At 32.4% G+C, this 20663-nt stretch overlaps 1 protein-coding gene across 3 annotated transcripts in view; it reads right to left on the bottom strand.

Annotated features, from left to right (window-relative positions):
- The window catches only part of LOC149067508 (phospholipid-transporting ATPase ABCA1-like), a 188392-nt gene that overhangs the window by 52145 nt on the left and 115584 nt on the right, over nt 1–20663 (bottom strand). For all 3 annotated transcript variants that reach the window (XM_089252757.1, XM_089252756.1, XM_089252758.1), the window contains 8 exons: nt 18328–18444; nt 17485–17743; nt 14943–15075; nt 14007–14195; nt 10711–10825; nt 5829–6019; nt 3441–3579; nt 562–766 (listed from right to left, as the gene is read on the bottom strand). In XM_089252757.1, the coding sequence (XP_089108883.1) occupies nt 562–766; nt 3441–3579; nt 5829–6019; nt 10711–10825; nt 14007–14195; nt 14943–15075; nt 17485–17743; nt 18328–18444 (1348 nt within the window). The remainder of the gene's footprint in view (nt 1–561; nt 767–3440; nt 3580–5828; nt 6020–10710; nt 10826–14006; nt 14196–14942; nt 15076–17484; nt 17744–18327; nt 18445–20663) is intronic.

The raw sequence follows: 20663 nt of genomic DNA, 5'->3' as shown, positions 1-20663 counted from the left end.
TAAACTGTGACCAAGTAGAAATTTCAGTTGTGCAGCATTCACCGAGACAGTTTCCAGAAAAAAAGCCTTCTCTACTTGCTCTGAAAAGTGAGTTGAACAATGAAACCATTGCATATCATTTGAGAAGACATTTTGAAAAAGAATAAATTATTTTTTTCTGTACCTAAATACCATTTTCCCCTTTATTAGCCGGCATACTGACTAACTTGAGGAATACCAGATTTTTTTTATGTTGGTGTCTGGTCCGTTCCCAGCATGCCAGGAAAACCAAGGTCCTCTATAAGGACCACAATATGCATTCAGCCAATTCAATGGATTTTTATAATAAAGAAATTTAAGAATTGTTCAGAATATGTGATTATATGTGGGAATACATGCATACCCAGCATGCTAGTCTCCTTCAATGTTTCCTGGCATGAGGGGAAATGCGGTAAATTTCTTGATTTTTCAACCAATTTTACTTTTTCTTATGGAACTCATCTTGTAAATCAATGTTATTAGTTTATTAATAAAACAATTTATCAACCAATGGAGGAAGAAATATGATTGGATCTTTATTACCTGATCTTGTTTGGTCTATGTAAATGGCAACAACAAAATAAACTGCTGAACAAACTGCCATGCATGTTAAGGATATCCCCATGTTCATAGAATCATCAGGTATTGGACTAAGCCATAGGTTATCCCATTGCACACCCTGAGCCTGGTCTTCCCAACGATTCAGATAAAGACAGCTGAAGCAGAACGAGGTTGCTACCAGTAGACACTGTAAGAAAATTAATGACGTAGAGCAGCAGAATGAATACGAGAAGCCAAATCCATAAAGTAAATCGAATGCATTGTGGTACAAATAGCATTCATGAACTGCTTCTCAAATTAGAAGATAAGGGCTGTTAACACCCAGTTAATTGTTAAATAGAGTCATGGAAGAGAGATAAATATTTATCACTATGCCAATGTTTGTCGACCTGCCAACTCTCCAGATTTAAGCGGGAGACTCCAGATTTTTTACCCTTTCTCCTGCTCACCTGAATTTGAAGAAATTTCTCCCAATATTTTAGCTAAAAAGTAATTTTTTTCTCTATTTTGAAGTAAAAATTATGAGCATTAACTGAACGTGTATAATTTTCAGCATACATTTTGCAGAATAGAGTAGGTAAAATTAGAGTTGTCAAATGATTTAGGATGAAAAAATAGAGTAATTCTTGATGCATGGGTGATTTTTTTCTACTATGAAACGAGATTCCTCTGTGAAAAATGCTGTTCGACTGACAACTGGGTGTGTCTTCCATCATATTCAGCATACAGCAATAATAGCGCTCATCTGGAATCAGTCTGAAAACTGATTTCCCCCCCCCCCCCACTTTTTTATACATATTTCGAAAATCAGTTTGTGAGCTCATGCAAATTTCTTGCTCAGGAGAACACTAGATTCAGTGTATATATAGATTCCCTCCATTTCATTAGTTCTGTCATCTGTGCTGTCCTCAGCCACACTTCTGAACTGGTTTTTGTTTGGTTTGGTGTGGCACTGCGTAGCCCCGGTCTGGATTCTGCTTTATGTTAGCATCTGCCATAGGGTTACACTAGCTGCTGTGATCTATGTGAGCTCTGCACGTTCTTTGTTGTGTGGCAACCAGGTGGAAAAAGCTTGAGCGATACAGTTGTATTTAAAATAAAACTGCGGGATTCCAGATAGCATAAAAATGGAGTGTCAAATGTTTTGCTTCATTATATTCTGCTCATAGAAGTGAGCAGGACTTTACCGGCGAAGGGGGGGGGGAACCACTTTTCTTTAATCCTTCAAGTGGCAATTAGAAACCATTAAACTTTCTTGCAAAAAATACCATATCTTTTTTTATTAAGTGGGCTTTCTTTCGATTTTCAGCAGGTGCAAACTAAGGGATATAGAGAAAAGCTTTTCATTGAGAGATTATTTTTATCTGGGCCTGTCAAGGCTAAAATAAGAGGTTTTAATGAAAGCAAGATATCTTGTCTTAAAAGATTAATTAAATTATTTTTAAAATTGTTTTCACAAAAATGAATAAAAAATTTCTTTTGATCAAAGCTATGGCCACCCGGGAGAGGGAGACCATGGGAATCTCCCCTCAGGAGAATCTCCAGGTTCCTGGACTAGAAAAGTTGACATGTCTGCATGAATTTTTAGATTAGGTAAAATTCAGATTGCCTGAGAATAACTTTCACCTGTAAAAAGAGATCATTTAACTAGGTACTGCCATATTATCTATGACACACCCAATGGAAAGAAATCTAACCTAAACTAAACCTTCATGCTTGAAGGTAAAGTCTTTGCCTACTGTTAAAGCCTATGCAAGACATTGTTCAGAGAAAAAGTAATTATGTTAGAGAAAAACTATCACATTTATGTTTTCAGGGTGTTTTTCTTTTTTAGGTTTTTTTTCTCATGACTTCGTTTATTCTTGGTCAGAATGAGAATGTGTGCACTTCAAGGTAGTAATATTTGTCATGAGTGGCTGCAAGTTTATCATTTTAATTTTTTTGGGTTAAATAAAGTACTTTATTCAATTGAGTATCTACTTGCTCTGTATTAAAACCCTACACCTACCAATCATTATACATATACAGTGTGTGTGACTCATTTTTCTTCAACCCAGAGCTACCATCATCTATGAGCATAGTAGCCGACTCAATCATCTTCTGATGATTTGAAATGTTTTTTAAGATGAAATTCTTAAAATGATGTATAGATGGCATACTTATATCTCTTATAGTTGTTTATATTTTTTATTATTTATTTATTCTCTGACAGGTTTGCTTGTACTGTATGGGATGGTGCACATAATTAGTAATAAAGTTTCTGCCTCTCCAGTCATTAGTGTGTCTGTGACAGTATGTTTAAATCCAGGTTTTGTGTTTGTATCTACTTTTTTTTCTGCATTGAATTTGAGAATTCTGTTTTTGATTAGCATCTATCTTTCATAAAAGAAAACACAAAGGAAAAAAAATTTTTTTGCACCTTCGAGAAACATTTCTTCGACTATTCCAGCAACCAAACGGTTAAAGTTCATACATATTTTTGAAGTAAGAATTTTTAATCTTGATAAAAAAAATGAGGATGATATTAGGACCTCTTACAGCAGCTGTCAAGTATTTTACACTCCCTCTCTGCTCAATGCAACTTTAAAAATATTTTTTAAAGCCCAAAAATTTGATACTTCACTAACCTGGGCAAGTGCGCATTCATAACTGTGACATAGTGAGAATATTTTATGCAATATTGAAAGGAATTTTTGAGTTGTTGGTAAATAAAACATTTTTTTTTTTTAAAAAGGTTGGTTCCAATTCTAACATTTTTATTTCCCATTCATCTCAAGACTGTCGTGTAATATCTCTTAATGATATTAACACATACATCCACAGTATTTAACAAAAATAGAGCTTAAACAAAAGATACTCACTGTTAGAACCTTATGCCAAAAAAGGAAATAAAGCTCCCAGGTAACATACAACAGGAATGGGAAGAAAGACAATACATAGATTACGATTGCCACAAGTGCGCCAGCAGCTGCTCTTTTGAACAGCACGCTCATCAAATGACTGCAAAGATGGAAAAATCTTAATTATTATTTAGCAAAACATTTTTTTTTCTTCCTGAAAACTTGATCATCACTCAGAAGTTATAGTAAAAATTCACAATTATGCAACAGTAATTTTTAAAGTTTAGACACTTCATTGCATGGTGATAAGTTAGAACATAATTGACTTTTTTTCAACTATTTTTTGGACTATTCTTTGGTCAAAGAGAAGCAAGCTGATTATTTTTACGAGCTCCCCCCCCCCCCCAAACATTGAATTCTTGGTGTAAAATGGAAAAAATTATGTGATCCATCCGAGGATCCCAGCTGGAGCCTTGTCAGCCTTCCACCACCCCTCTCACCAAATATAGGAGCAATCTCCATAGCGTGTTGAAACATGTTCAGCATTAATGTGTTTTTCCTGCTGCTCGTCTTTATCATTGTTTTCTTCTTGGCACTATTTTAAATTTATCTTCTTAATTGAAGAGCTTATTTCAGAAACCCTATAACCAACAAAAAAATACGAAAGAGTTAATACTGGTTTCTTATAGTTGATTGATAGACGCTTTGTTTGGTGCAAAATCCCACTGAAAAACATAGTATACCCCCATTTGGCATCCCGGAAATACATATTCGTTTAGTGCAGAAACCCCACAAGCGACAAAACTTACAGGATTTCTGTGCTAAAAACTTGTAACAGCAGCACTGGCATCATTCGCGGGTTTTGTGAGACCTGAAAAGGTTTAAGCACGTCATTTCTGATTATATTCTGTGTTTTGAAAGTTTGTTATGAGGGCTCTAGTGATCATTTTTTGTTCTCTGTTTTTTAAGTTTGAAAGAATGTCTAGTGAATCACAATCAGACATGGGAACTCTGAATAAAAGGAGGAAAGGTTTCGTTAATCCAGGCACTTACAAACGTAATGTAAAATACAAATCATGAGTTTAGGGCAAAGAATATGCCACTTACAAAGGTAAGACAATCACTAAGAAAACTCTTCCTGTCAAAATCAATTACATATGTTCCACCAAGTGTTTTAAACTCTGCACCAAAGAAGTTCTGAGTGAAATTTGAAATAATTTCTATTCAATGTAGTATCTTTGAAAAGTAGTGGCCATGATCATACAAGAAAACCATCAACTCTGACGAAACATCAAGAACGAGCATTTGAAAGGAGAAAAGAATCCTATGTAAAATATCTACCCACGAACACTGCCTTCAGCCATGGTTTACCTGGAAAAGTGAAAGGCAAGACTTAATGGCTTGATTATGCCAATATTCACTTTGAGGAAGACCACTTGCCCTCTTGAACTGCCAACTAAGAAAGCCTACCCTGCTGGAAAAATCCCAATTGAGACAAGAAAAAAATTGATAATCCGCAAAAGCTTGCTGAATATACAACATGATCTTGCGTTGGTCGACATCTGAAGTTAAAATAAGAGAAGATTCTGACTATGCAGAGTAGTGAATGATATTATTTTATTATTATTTATTCTCAATTATTATTATTATTATTCAATTATTTTATGAAAATAAAATTCAATGTTATTAAAAATTCAACTTTGTTGATTTTTACCTCTAACTGAACTTGTTAATATTATAAACATGTAAAACAGTGTTGTAAATTTATTTTATTGCAGACATCCAACTGCAGAGGCTGGAATTTGTTTTACCCCTCTTCCCATAACCTTAATGGATATATCACATTTCTATTTATTTATTTTTATATATATATATATATATATATATATATATATATATATATATATATATATATATATATATATATATATATATATATATATATAAAATTCCTGAATGTGAATGACTGGTTATATATATATATATATAACAGTCATTTGTGGTTAACAAAATATATATATATTATAACAGTCATTCACATTCTTGCTTTATGGGGTTTCTGAAGTAAGCGCTGCAATCGTTCTTCCATTTCAAAAGTGATTTTTATTCAGAAAAATTCAATCTAGCATCCCCCACATACATACATACATAGGTGCAAATATATATAATATATTTGGACCAATATTGAATTTTGATGGTCTAAGAAAGCAATTAAGAAAAGATACATCTAAGATTGACTTAAGTTCATGAAAAAGAAAAGGGATACAATGGTTGAAAAGGACAAAGGTCATATTACATGATGATGATGTCAATAGGCTACTAGAATTAGAAAATGGAAAATTTAGTACATTTTGAAATTAATATAAAGAGGACAATAATTTTTTTTAAAAATATAAAACGGGATCTTACCAGTATGAAATTAAAAGGATAGAAAAGTCAAACACAAACAAAAATAAAATGACTGGATTTGACAAAGGAGTGATTCCTCCCCATTTCATTATAATAACTATGCCAATCACAGAGACAGAGCATGTAGCCAAGCCAGTTAAAAACCAGGAAAGCCATGCTAGAGCTGGATGCAAGCCCATGACATCGAGTACCTAGCAATAATAATAAATGAAATAAAAATTAATTTTTGAGAAACATGAAGTATTTTGCATTTTTGTGACAGAATTTTTTTTCTGAGGATATCCATAAGAAAATCAAACATGATTATTAGGGCTAGGATTTCTATGACTTAGCATATTTTTTATATTTTTTTTTTGCATATTTTACTATTTTTACATGATAGAGCAAATTTCAATGATTTTAAGGCATTATTTTACATGTTGCTGCATTTTCAATGAGAAGTGATTATTTCCCCTTGCCATTTGTCTTTGCCCCTTGTCTTTCTATTGAAAGACTTACACAACGTAGAGATAAAAAAAAAAGGAAGATCTTAGTGTTCAGAACATCTGTACATTTGTCCTAGTCACAACACCACAATTCCTTTCCTTCTTTCAAGATAGATACAGAATTTTATGAAGTGGACCTACTGCAAACTAGTCTTGTCCTTAAGGTTTGAGGGTGATCTCTCAAGTTCTCGTTGCACTGTTTTCTTCCGCTTCAAGAATAACATGACAGTAAATTTATTTACAATTTTTGTAGAATTAATTTTGTTGAGTTAATTGATTTAGCATTTACATTTTTATATGTTCAAGAAATGCTGCCATCTGCCCTCGATTCCAAAGCAATAATTCAGTAGGTTGTTTTGCCGGTATGAATTACCACATCTATGCAGAGAAACAAGATGAAATACAATAGAACTGATTGACGAAGTCGAAAAAATACAGAAAATATTTTGTACTGAACAAATTTTGTATTAACCAACAAAACAGAGAACTGATTATGTCCAACAAGAAAAATATTTAATTTGTATTAAGCAAAATTTGTATTGTCTTGAGAAGAGATTTGACTATATATACACTTCCATTTTAGTATTAAGTTTATAGATAAATTTGTATTTTTAAGTCCCCCCCACAGGATATGTTCAGAGGGGGATCTAACAGCGGGTACGCCCAAAGTCCCGACTTCTGAAGAGGGCCCCAGAAAAACCCAAACATTACACTTTTTCTGATTTAAGGGGCGCAATACTTTGTCTTGTGCCCGGGCCTCAACCGACTAAACTTTACATCTGGATATGCTTTTAGGCAGCAAACTTTCAGTTTCGTACAGAAACCAAAATAATTTTTTAAAAAAGTTAGGTTAATGATTCGATGAGAGGCCTGTACATTTGGCAATTGGTAAATTGAAGAACTTCAGTTCAAGATCTACAACTGATTATTTAAAATAGTGCTAATTGCATTAATATATTCCTCTTTCATACATCATTTCACTAAAATTAACTTTGTCAGAAATAGATGAGAAAATTTTTTAGGTCATTTTTCTTATTTTATAGAGCATATTTTTAGTTTCTTATGACATAAATGCATTTTTTATGGAGCATGTTCAAGCAGTTTTTAGGTCATAAGAAATTCTAGCCCCAAAAATTATGTAATGACAGCTAGTTGAACATGATATATACGTAAGTAAAAAAAACCAGCATTTTTATATAATGAATGATAATTGGATTTTGACTTTTCATATGGTCCAAGGATTTATAAGGTCATGCAATGTAATGAGCAATAATTGTGATACACAATAAATGAAAAGGAAAGATTAATACATTAGTATCACTAGAAATTGAAGCATGTGAGAAAGGAAAAAGATTCAACACACAATTTCTCTTCTGTTTTTTCCTCTGATCCTTCACCCCCCCCCCCAATACGTCTTTTTTGATTCACTTCATAACTCCTGTCCCATTTCCTTTTCTAAAGCCGGTTTCCTGAATCTCCTAAAAAAAAATTAAAACCCCACTCTACTGGCCCAGATGGGATCCCCAACCATATTCTAAAATTCTGTGCCAATGAAATTTGCAACTATCTCCTCATTATATTCAACGTCTCACTGAATACTTCTAACCTACCCAATGACTGGAAAATTAATAAGATAATTCCTATCCATAAATCTGGCTCACTCTTCCACCCTCTCAACTTTAGACCTATTGCAATCACCTCCTCTTGCTGCAAGCTCTTTGAACACATAATTGCCAAGAATATCCGTACCCACCTCGATTCGATTAACTTTTTCTTCCCTAACCAACATGGTTTTCGATCATCGTTATCAGTATCTACCCAATTAACACTTTTCATACATGACTTAACAGACTCCATTGATAAAAACCTCCAATCCGACATAATTTTCCTAGATTTTTCCAAAGCATTTGACAGGGTGCCCCATAATAAACTTCTACTAAAACTTTCATACCTTGGACTAAATGTTCAACTGTTGAAATGGGTGGAGGCCTTCCTTATTAACTGTAGCCAGTTTGTCTCGTACAAGAGCCAGAACTCTCCTTTTCTTCATGTCAAATCTGGCACACCCAAGGGATCGGTCCTCTCGCCTTTATTATTTTTAATTTACATAAATGATCTACCCGACTCCATAAACTGCCGCATTAGACTCTTCTCAGTGTCCAACCTTTCTGACCAAGAATCTCTCCAACACAACCTTAATATTATTTCCAAATGGTGCTCAACCTGGGAATTACCCCTCAATTTCTCAAAAACTGTTTTTATGAAAGTGACCCGTAAAAGAATCCCTCACGAATTCCCCTATTCTATAAACGACTCTTTGATCTCTGAGGTCTCCCAATATAAATACCTGGGCATTATAATCTCTTCCGATCTCCGCTGGAACCTTCACGTTGATTATATCTTTAATAAATGTCTCCAAAAACAGTTTTTCCTTCGCCGTAACTTAAAATACTCCACTCGTCATGTTCGTCACTTGTGCTACCAAACATATATTCTCCCTGCCTGTGAAGCCTGGGACCCCCACACCCAAACCAACATGGACAAATTAGAATCTATCCAAAATAAGTCCACTCGTTTCATTTTCAACTGTTGGTCTTCACATGTCTTTATAACGGAACTCAAGCGACAACTCAATATCCAACCGCTCTTCTCTCTTCGACTTATCTCTCGTTTAACTTTTCTTTACAAACTCCTCCATGGGGTTTTTAATATTGACACATCCAATATTCTAATCCAACCTTCACATTTCTCAGTTAGACTCAATCATTCCAAAAAATTACAGCCCATCTTTGCCTCTTCAGATTGTCACAAATTTAGCTTTTTCCCAAGAACTATTATCGACTGGAACAACCTACCATCAAATATTGTAGATTGCCCTACGATCTCTGAATTTTCTCGTACCATCAATCGACACTTTTGCCATATATAATTCTGCATCCTCTTGTGTAGGCCTCGGCCAAACAATATTGTATAAATAAATATAAATAACAAGTACATACATAAATACAGTCTGCTTGTTATAATGAACATGCGCTATTAAGATAACTGGTACCAAGTCCTAAATGTTTCCTATTCATCCCATGTTATTTTTCATCCAACATAACAACATGCAACGATTGTTTAGTCCAATACAAAGTTCTGAACACAGCTCCCCCCCCGCCCCCCACCATTTTTCTGCATAAAAATTAACAAAATTCATCATTAAGTGTGTTGGCTCCCAAGGAATGGTTTCGGCTGCAAATCAAAATATTGCGAGCTTTTTCTAACAATTTCAAAAACAAACTTTATTTGAACATTAACACATTCATAGCCTAAATGCAACTACTTTTCTCTACCATCCCTCAATCAATTCTCCCCTAATCCTAGTGCCTCTCATACTTTTTCAATTTGACGTTCTTACAAATCACTCGTTCACTCCAGCACAAAGTCACGTTAAATTTCTTCCTTTTCAGCATCTGTTCAATAGCTTCCTACAAGTGTATTTAACCTTTGATATTTGAGAATTCTGTATAATCTGCTTATAATGGAAAAAGAACCACATCTGATAAATGCCTGTATGTGACTGACCCTTTGTATTTCTCGTGCTCAGAGTTTCTTGAAATCCAGATTGAGAAAGGCAAGTTCTCTAAATGAAAAGTTCTGACCACAACATAAGAACATGTTCTTCAATAGGCATTCATAATGAATCACTTTCTTCAGAAATAAATTCAGAATATAAAGACAAGTGAACACATGTTTTTATAAAATGTTTTCAATGAAAATCAGCACTTTCTCGTTTACATTCATTCAACATGGCCGCTTGAAAAAATACAACCCAATGCCCTTTAATTTTAAATCACACGCACATAAGTGCATGCACGCAATTCCATTTTATTATTATTTTATAACCTCATACATTTTCATTGTGACTGCTTACACTGAAAAAAAATGAATTATATAATTTTTTGTTCCATCCAAGAATGAAATTCTCTCAAGAAGCTAATTTTTTGCAAACTTTTGATACGACTACTTCCCAATATAACATCTCCATATTTTAGTGTTTATTCCTGATATAGCACCTATTTTTTGTGGAACAATTGGGGATGGGGGAAAGGTCATTATAACAAGCATCAATTGTATTTACATTTATGTTATAATTTAACTTATGTCTTCACAAAATAAATAATCCAAAGCTACTGAATAATAAATAGACATTTTTTTTATGATGAGAAAACTATTTCAAATGAAAGAAAATAATTTAATGTAAAGTACTTCCAATAGAAAAGGTAAAAAAGAAATTCAAAGCCTCAAATAGCTTACAGAAAACTATTATTTACAAAACAACTTCCAGCTGTAAAAAATGATATAATTATATAACATTTTATATATCAGCAAAATATGCAACTAATTATTATTACTTCATGGAGCGAGAGTTCTTTTTCTAGCACTTTGTCTCTTACAAGAAAAGCTATAAGAAATACCCATGAGACAGTCATAAGTCCGGGTAGAGAACCTTTCAAGACCGTCCCAAACCTTAAAAGAAACATAATTTCATAATCACAAAGTATATCATTTAAAAGTACTGCATGCATTTAGTAATACATTCCAATATTAATAATGTATACAGCTAGACCACTTATAACAAAGTAAAAAAATACAGCCAAAATATTTGTTATACGCGAACTTCATTATATCTGTACCGGCTGCGTAAAAACAAATCCTACTTTTCTAGCAACATTATAGAAATTTCACTCATCGTGATTGGTCGAAGTTAGTGGGGAACCATTACGTCACTCCTAGTGAAATATTTGGCGAAATTCAAATTTGGTAAAGTTGAGTGATGTTTTTTTTCTCTATCATTTTATTTTCGCAAGTGGTTTCAGGCGGTTTTTCCAATTCCTCAAATTTCTCATTGTTTTATTTTATTAATTTCAAAAAGACTTTAATTATATAAGTTAATATTAATGATATTTAGAGGCACATAAATTTTGTAAAAGAAGTTTTAAAATAAGAAGTTTCACATTTATTCACAATAATGAATTGCAAATGAAAAAATTTCACATTCGTTCACAAAAAAAAAACAACTCTTGAATAAATACATAGTTCAAATCAAAAATTTCCCATTTCAAAAAAAAAAAAAAACCAGCCTTATTACTGGAAAGTGTTAAAGTACTTGATTGAAATCTAAAACATTGTAGTACAGTCAAATCCAGTTATAGCAAACTTCAAGAGACCGGAGAAATCCCTTTGCTATAACTAAATTTTGTTATAAAGGAATTCCAGGTTTTTGCATTGTTCCTATGTATACTTATCTGGCAAGCATTTAAATGCATTTTATGGCATCTTTTTTCGAAAATCCAAAAAGTTGCATATACAATCCAGTACACTTATAACATAACCCGGATATAGTATAAACTGTGGATATAACAAACGGTTGTGTAATCCTTAGAATATGGCCCATTCATAGTCCATATATTTTTACCTCTGTTATAACATACCCTGCTTAAAAAATACATGATGGATATAACAAACCAAAAGAATGGTCTTAAAAACGAAGAAAATAATCTGGATATAACATACTGTAAAAAAACCTAGAAAAATAGTCAAAAACCGACTTTTTTGTACAACATTTATTGTATGCAAGTGATATCTTCATGCTTTCTGATAAAAAGACTAATTGTTTTTCAATAATTTAACATTGCCAGAATAGTTACATTTCTCATCAACAGATGACACTGAATATTTTCTTAACATCAGCGCCATCTTTCGAGGACAAATATAACTATTTTAGCAATAAAATTTGACATTTAATAAAATCCTGTCTTTCTGTGTAAAACTCTATCATCTATGCTTTCGAATTATTGAATTTTTACTTGTTTTTATTACTTTGCAATTGTTGCAAATCAACTCGGTCACTGTTGAAAAGCTATGCTAATTCAAGTGTATTATTGATTGGTGACGTGTATATAAAATTCTTAAACATCAGTGGGGGTTTGTTTTTTTTCCTGAATTTTTAAATTTTACAATACTGTCAACTTGAAAGGTAAAAACCATTAGCATAAACTCAAAAAACGTATTAACATTTCCAAAAATGTCTGCATGTTGTTGTATATCTTGTGTTTTCTAATAATTTTACAAAACTTTCCAGATATCAATCAAAAACTATATTCATACTATATTATATTTCAATTATAAGCTGCATAAGCTTATTTCATTCAATAATGCACAATCTCAATAATGCATACATGCTATTGCTACATAAACTAATTTCAATGCCTCGCTTATGACATACATGTCGGTTATTACATACGCTTCTTGAATCACCTAGAGGGTGTGTTATAACCAAACTAGACTGTATTTACATCTAACAAAATGTCAGAAGTGCAAGAAATGATGCTTATGGTTTCCCTTTCAAGCACACTCACAAGTACAGAGTAAAATTATGACTTTCTACTTCAAAAAATGTAAATTACTTAAATTTCGCGAAAAGTATAAAAAAAATCAAATTTCAGTATTTATTCGTAAAAATTAGCAAATTTTGCATTCATCGCATTGATTTTGTAAATTTCACATTAATCACAGTTATTTTGTGAATACAAAATTCACATATCCTTATTATATTATTATTTTCATAATTATTTTATTAACTTTTGTAACGTCAACTAAAAAGCACCTAGCAAGTTATTTGGCAAAATTCAGTTTTGCTAAAAGCTCCACCCCTCGTGACGTCTTGCTATCTTTCTTGCTCGTGTGTGTAGCAACTAATCATCTGCGCGCTAATGGCTCTTGTGTTGCTAAGAGTGTAGAAATTGTGAATACGTGTACCAGCTTGAAAGCATAGATAAACAACACAGAGTTCACAGAAAATTGAAAAACTTTGTTATATGTGAAAATTCATAATATCTGCATTTGCTATAAGTCTGTTTGACTGTATATGAGAATATACAGGGTGCCTAGCTACCAGCACGCACTGCATTTTACTGGTGAATCATTGATCCTAGAGGCATACTTCCAATTAGAAAAAGTTTCCAAATAACATGTAGCACTCAGATGCGAAATTTATATTGGAAGGGCTTGTATAGTTATTAAAATATAAAAAAAATAATATTAATTAATTTTTATACGGACACCCTGTGCTCAATGTCTTCCAAAAACTCAATTAGAAAGTTGTTACCTGTTGTTTTTTTGTCTTTCTTGATGCCAACAAAAAAATTCGATGTTTCTAAGGGAAGGGATATTCAATGAGATATTTGAATTTAAAAAACTGAGAAATGTTTGGAAGAAAACAGGATAAATGGGGGTAAAACCCATTTTTAGTAGTTTATGTACTATAACTATACAACCCCCCTTGCAACATGAATGAGATATCTGAGTTCTGCACATTATTTGGATACTTTTTCTCATTGGAAGTACGTCTCCAGGATCAATGGTTTGCCAGTAAGATGTGGTGCGAGCTGGTAGCTATGCACCCTGTATGATATAATGAAACAAATTTTTATGATAAAAAATTAAAAATATCTTTGTTAGTTTTCTTAATTATATGAAAGCTGGCACTTTTTCAGATTTTCTTCAACTGGTAAAAAGTTGATAATACATATAAGGAAGAAAAAACCTCTTCAGTTTCTGTGGGTATTTTTGAGCAATTGATAAAGAAAACCACTAAAAAAAAAAATCGAAATTATATAATAACTAAATTAATATCAAAGTAATATACTTGTCTTGCTGATGACATGGGTAAGGGAACTGCTGTAAATATTTTTTTGCAGATATTGGAATGCTAGCATTATATGACGATGACTGAAGATCTAAGATTGATGAGTCAATCATATCTTGCAGCTGAATAAACCCACGGAAATATCGGAAATCATCAAAAAAGTTATCATATGGATACGGTCTCCACCACCTTGATGGAAAAAAATTACAGTATTATGTAACCAATACCTTCTCATAAAAAAATTTTGAACACAAAATTTTCAAAATTCCTTAAATTTAATGAACAGGAGTTTCTAAAAACTGCTGAAATACAAATCTATTATATCAGGATTCCCAGCAAAATGTGCTTGATCATTTATTTCCCTGATCTAACCTAAAAAATTTTCCTGGTGTTCCCTGATCAAAACTTCTGAAGAAAGAAATGAAATTGAAGATCTTGACCTATCAAATGTTTTTTTTTTTCAGTTTTCTCCCTTCACAGAATTTTCCCCTAACTTTTATCAAATATTTTACATTTTCCTTGACCACTTTTCATTTTTCTGATTTTCCCGGTTGCTGGTAACCCTGTAGATATAACAAATATGAGCGAGTGAATGGATGCAATGGAATTTTTACATAATTATGGAACTTTCTTCACAAAACTATAAATTAGATGACACCAAACTATTGGCTAAAGTCATACAGTGGTGTTAAATCAATCCGTTTAAATCAATTATAAATTCAAAATAAATCATTTTCACTGCAGAATATTATTTATAAAATTTATTTTTATTAATTATTATTAATTTTTTAATTATAAATTTAAAAAATTATTAATTTTTTAATACTAAATATCAATCTAATAGTGGGGGAAAAAATCAAACCATTCAACCTACTATTTTATTTAAACAATTTTATTAAAACACAAAATTCAGAAACATAAATTAAATCTTATTACCTGTGTCTTGCTTCTTTTGCAGTAGGGACATTGTCAATATCCATCCTAATCTTATATGTAATATGATTAGGCAACTTAACTTTTCCTCTGCTGTTGAACGGTCCAATCACCTCAGTATTCATAAATACAACAGCTGAAAATAAAAAGTACAGAAGATAGTCACTATTTAAAACAAATGTGTTTTAAATGATACACATTAGAACATATTTATATCCTAACCTTCTTATACTTCAACAGTTTGTGGAAGGCTGGACTGAAGAATGGAACATTTTAACACCATCTTCAGATAGAGTAGAACTTGGTAAATTTTAATTTCAGAGATTTTAAACTTCTACAAACTTTACTTGAGTTTTCTATCTAATTTAATGTTAAAATTTTTTGTTTAAATCAAACTTTTTTTTTTAGAATTTTTTGGATAATTTGAAGTTTGAGGGAAAAAAATGATTTTTGTAAGAGCAAATTTAATTTGTAAAAATTCTACAAGGAGCCAGACATTTGCTTTTCTTGATCAAGTTGTTAAACAATGAAATTTTAAAAACGAATAGTTTTAAAATTCTGTTTCCTGTTTTTTTTAAATATTTTGATGCTTGTTTTAACATTGTTCAAATAGAGTGCATCGAGAACGTTTGCCACCTAATACCGATTATGTTTTTTCAACCTTTTGATCAAGATGTAACATTCAAAATCTGACTCTTTTTGTGTTCATTAAGATTACAAAAAGTATTGGAAAGTTCAGATTGTAATACATTATGAAAGTGTATTTCCTTGATAGCATAAGAATGATAAGCAAAATTTTGGAAGCAGTTTCATAACTAATGATCGTAAACTACAGATACGGAAAACTGGTGAGGAAACATATCTCCTCACTCAGCTAGTTTTCCGTATCTGTCGTATTCACAGTGACGTCTTTCGTCATGGTCATAAACTGTTTCCGTAAATCATGCTTTGAACATCGTCAAGAAATTCTGCAGTGATGTGGAGATTCCAGAACAGTTGATTAATGTAGCAATTAAGATCAATTAATATAAAAAATTAATTAAAATTTGGGAAACAGTTTTGTAACTGATAACATTTTAATAATTGATAAATGTTACCAATATTAATGGTGATGATTAAGTTGCAATTTGTAGTAATTTCGCAGATCCATGATTGATTAATTGAATAATTCAAACTTTTTTCCAGTGACTTTGAACTAACCAAGTTTAACTGTACTATAATGTTCAAATCTTCCCCCCCTCCCCCACCATCAATGTGTGGCATTCCAATTATAACCATATGGAAAGAGTAAAAAAACATCCAAACATCGCAATATGTTATTAGATCTTTATCATTTCATTCAAAGTTTGCTAGTGGTTGTGGTTCAACTTTTCTTATCACATTTTTTTTACTCTAAAACAGAACTAATAGAAAAGGTGCGTCCAGTGTAGTTTTCCCATTTTACCCTCTTTCTTGCTACACATCCTGATCCTCTAAATGTCCTCTCAGAAATCTGAGGGGGGAGAATTCGGGCCGGCTAATCTGATGCTCAAGAACAGGCGGCAAATTGTGATAATCAACAAAGTGAACATCAATGCGTCACATATTGTGAGAGAGAGAACAGAGCTCTGCTAACTTAGATCAAATACACTTGTGCTCAAAAGATACAAATTTTTGAAGCCATATTGCGAGAGAAAATGCATCAGATATCGCTGAATTTTTTCCATTTTTAAAATCACTATATTTCTTTGCAGATTTATAATTTTCACTTCTGCTATTATTCACTCTCTTTGAGCTGTCATTTTTTTCTATTCTGGATTCCCCTGCAATTTCTGCAAACTTCCCCATTTCATTTCAAAACTTTTCTTTAAACTTTGATTCGGGTTATGAAATGCAGAACTAGATATTCATAAAAGGGAGGGAGAGATCTTTGTTGAAAACTGAAAGCATTGATCAAGAACATATATATGTGTTAAAAATCTAAATCTAAATGCAGTGAAACTTGTCTCATCAAAATATAGTCTGTTTAGTGATTGGTGTTTAGATTTCTGTTTTATAAAGGTACAAATCAGTCTAAAACCGAATATTATTTCAGTCTCTTGATTTTTTTGTTTCGCATAGGTTTCACTGTATGTGATTTATGTTGTATTTAAAGGAATTCTTCCATTGGCTATGCACCACATTGATCCTTAGTCGTGCTCATGACAAAAACCTACAGAAATAATCTACATTCTAATAATTTAAAACCCCACTCATTTTTTTTATATTCAGCACACATACACATCCTTTTGTATATCAATTAATATGAATCATTTCATAATTTCAGCATATAAAACATAATATAAATGTGTTTGACATGAACTCAATCTAAAACTGTGTTTTGTAACTGTATAAGCACTATTTTTTACTAGAAGAAAACTTTGATGCTCCATTTTACATTTTTTCTCCTATAATCACAAGAACTTATACAAGTAGTATATGATACAAAAATTTTAATTAACGAAATGTTGAAATTTGAATTTATAACAAAACATGCTATACACTTTTTAATGCTATAAAATTTAACCTGCAATGAACTCTCTTCTTGAATGTAACTGTGCAGCAACTTTTTCCATTTCATATTCAGTGTCAAATCCGATGAAGCGGTTAAGAGTAATGCACTGAGAAATGTTGCCAACCAAAGTGACAAGTTCCAAAGCAGCAGTGCCCATATTTCTTTGTTTAGGTAGCTTTGTGTTCCAGTCACCACTTGTACTCAAGGCATCTGAAATTTGAATAGCTTCTTGTCCAAGAAGTTTTTTCACAGGGTTCGATAACAGAAGCATCTAGGGAATAGTAATGTCTATGATAAACAATAACACTAGACCACATTTCTGAAGCAAGATCATATTTGCCAGATGAAAACACTAAATTCTACATGGATTTGAATTCAATGTGCAGTAAACTAATCCAATTATAAAAAAACTAAATTTGCTATGGTTCATTTGTAATGCATATTTCCTTGCATATTTGAAATGATATATGTGCACATTATAATTCCATCATTTTATATTGAATTAGATATTTATAGTGCTGCAAAATATTTGTGTTTTTCAAAATATAACAATTTTTATTAACAAACAAAATTTGTATTTCAAGAACTGATCGATGAAACCCCTCAATTTATGGAGAATATATGGAGAATATTCAATAATATAAAATGGTTTATTATAGAGAGAGATATAAGTAAAAGCTCGCTCAGCGCATAGAGGCAAATGACTGACTCGAATTGCTGTAAAAGAAAACAGGTAAGAAAATAAGAAAAATAGGCATAGGTGATAATAATACAAAAAGCAGCACCATCTGGTGTTGGAAAAATAATTGTAAGAAGATATAAGTTACATATACACAAGTAATAAGAGTTACTTGCCTGTACTGACTGGAGAAGATCTTTTTTCCTTTCCAAGTAATGAAGACCAGTGGTACCTTCTGCCATGGCTTGAAACAATTGAATATATTCAGCAATAGACTCAAAGGTCATGTTCACCTACATAGAAAATTGACTGCCATGTATATATATATATATATATATATACCGTATATACTCGTGTATAAGCCGAGTTTTTTTGTGGAAAAATTTGTTCTCCAAGTGGAGGGTCAGCTTATACTCAGGTCAGTTTTTGATGAGAAAATATCGACCCCTGCAATCAGTAGTAATTTTTGTAGCAGTATTTAAGAAACCGGCATTATTGGTATGGGATATGTTCAAACCCCACAGAACCAACAATGTCAAAACTGAGGCAAAGAAATCAAAAACATCATTGGCTTTGATACCAGGTGGGCTAATGCGTCGATTGTACAGCCTTTAGATGTGAGCATCAACAAGCCTTTCAAAGACTATTTGAGGAATTTGTGGATTGAATGGACGAGTTCCAATGATAAAGAAACTACAAAAAGTGGTGCTTTGAAGAAACCCGACATTGACTTAATGTGCCAATGGGTACACGTAGCGAGGCGTGGAGTTCTGCCAATCCTTCAAAAAGTGTTGCATCAGCAATGCGATGGACAGAACTGAAGATGATATCCTGTTTGAAAGTGACAATGGTGATGACAGCCCAGATGAGGATAAAAACGAAGATGCTGCACCCCCGATGATGATATGATGGATTACGATGAGCTTAGAGACTCAGAAGAAATGGATTAAAAAGTTTGAATCATTTTCTATTGTAAATTTCCGCAAGCTATTGATTTTGCATGAAAATATAAGAATTGTTTTTTCTCTAAATTTTTTGGGGTAGGCTTATACACAGGTTTTCAATTTATTGTGGTTTTGGTGGTCCTGAAGTGAGGGGTAGGCGCATATACGGTATATAGAAAGATACTGTATCTTGCATCAATATCAAAACCTAACATTTCATACATCACATGGCTTTTCATTACAACACAATATAGTTTTGACTTTTCATACATAAGTAAAACTGTTTTGGCTGAGATAGTTCAAGAGATAGTTTCAACAGAAAGATGAAACTGCTTTCATGCTTAACTTCTTTAAGATCATGGAGGAAATATTTTTCCAAATGCCAAAGGAATAAATTCAAATAAATTCTCTGTGTGCTTTTTCTTCCTTCTCTCCTCACCATCGCGAAGCTTTATAGTAAGTAACCCTATCAACTAAAGGTTAATATATTGAAGAAAATAATTATTGCTTTTTCTTTCCCTCCTTTCCTATTATTGTTATTAATTTTTCACTCTCACATAATGTATCTTTCTACTATATACATGTAAGAGCGAAAGAGACCACCAGGGTGAGGGTGAAAAAGGACTCTAAAAAAATTATTCCTTCTTATTATTCCTTCTTATCTATTACAATTTTTCCTTTTATACATTTTTTTTCTTTTGCCTTCTTCCTTTTTCTAATGTGCAGTTAAGTTAGGACGAGGTTACCAAATTTCACACAGATTTCATCAAATAAAGATAATTCAAATAATTCAAATTTGTTGCCGAAAGCTTACACGTGAAGTGGTAAATTCTTAAACTACTATTATTGCTCATAGCAGGCTGCTTAATTGTTTGCTGAAGATTCAAATTTCGATGTTCTGAAATTCTCAAAATTAAGGTGTAGATATAATATAGGCACGTGACGTATAAATGTCATATTTTTTATTGTGTTTTACTAGCTGGCAGGTAAAAAAAACTGGTTTGTCAGCTAGTTTAAGCTTTTGTAATCCTTCAACTTCCTGTAGATCACATCCAACAAGCACTTAACTTTCCCAAAAGAAAGTAAAAGCAATGGGAAAACAGAAAGGGGAATTTTTACTTTGCACATGAGGAAAGCTAAAAATATATATTCGTACAGAAATGGAGAAGTTGCTCCCAGGCTTCAACAACTGAACTTCAACCTTTATCATTCACAGATGATGAGTGTAGTAGTCTGCTGCCACCATCCTGTGATGATTTCAAATATGTTTTTTTTATGATGAAATTCTTTAAATGAAGCATACACACATATTCATTCTAGTTTTTTTTCCTCTATTCTCTGACGGGTGTGCTTGTACTGTATGGGATGGAAACAAATTGTTGAGTGGTGGTAGAGTGTCTGCTTGCCCCAATCACTATTTTATCCGTGATTGTGAATTCACAAACCCTGATTCTGTGCTTTTAATCACTTTTTTGCGAGTGCCATCTATCTTCCCCAAAAGAAAACAAAAAAACAGAATGTTTTATGCTGCCGCAGTGAGAGAAGCATTTCTCAGACTATTCCCACAG

The sequence above is a fragment of the Pholcus phalangioides genome, unplaced genomic scaffold, assembly GCF_987345545.1.
Source record: "Pholcus phalangioides strain wild (caught in Gottingen) unplaced genomic scaffold, Ppha-v1.0 ptg000030l_1, whole genome shotgun sequence".
NCBI classification, from domain to species: Eukaryota; Metazoa; Arthropoda; class Arachnida; order Araneae; family Pholcidae; genus Pholcus; species Pholcus phalangioides.
The sequence above is the reverse complement of the archived record's forward strand: the minus strand, read 5'-3'. Positions and strand labels throughout refer to the sequence as shown.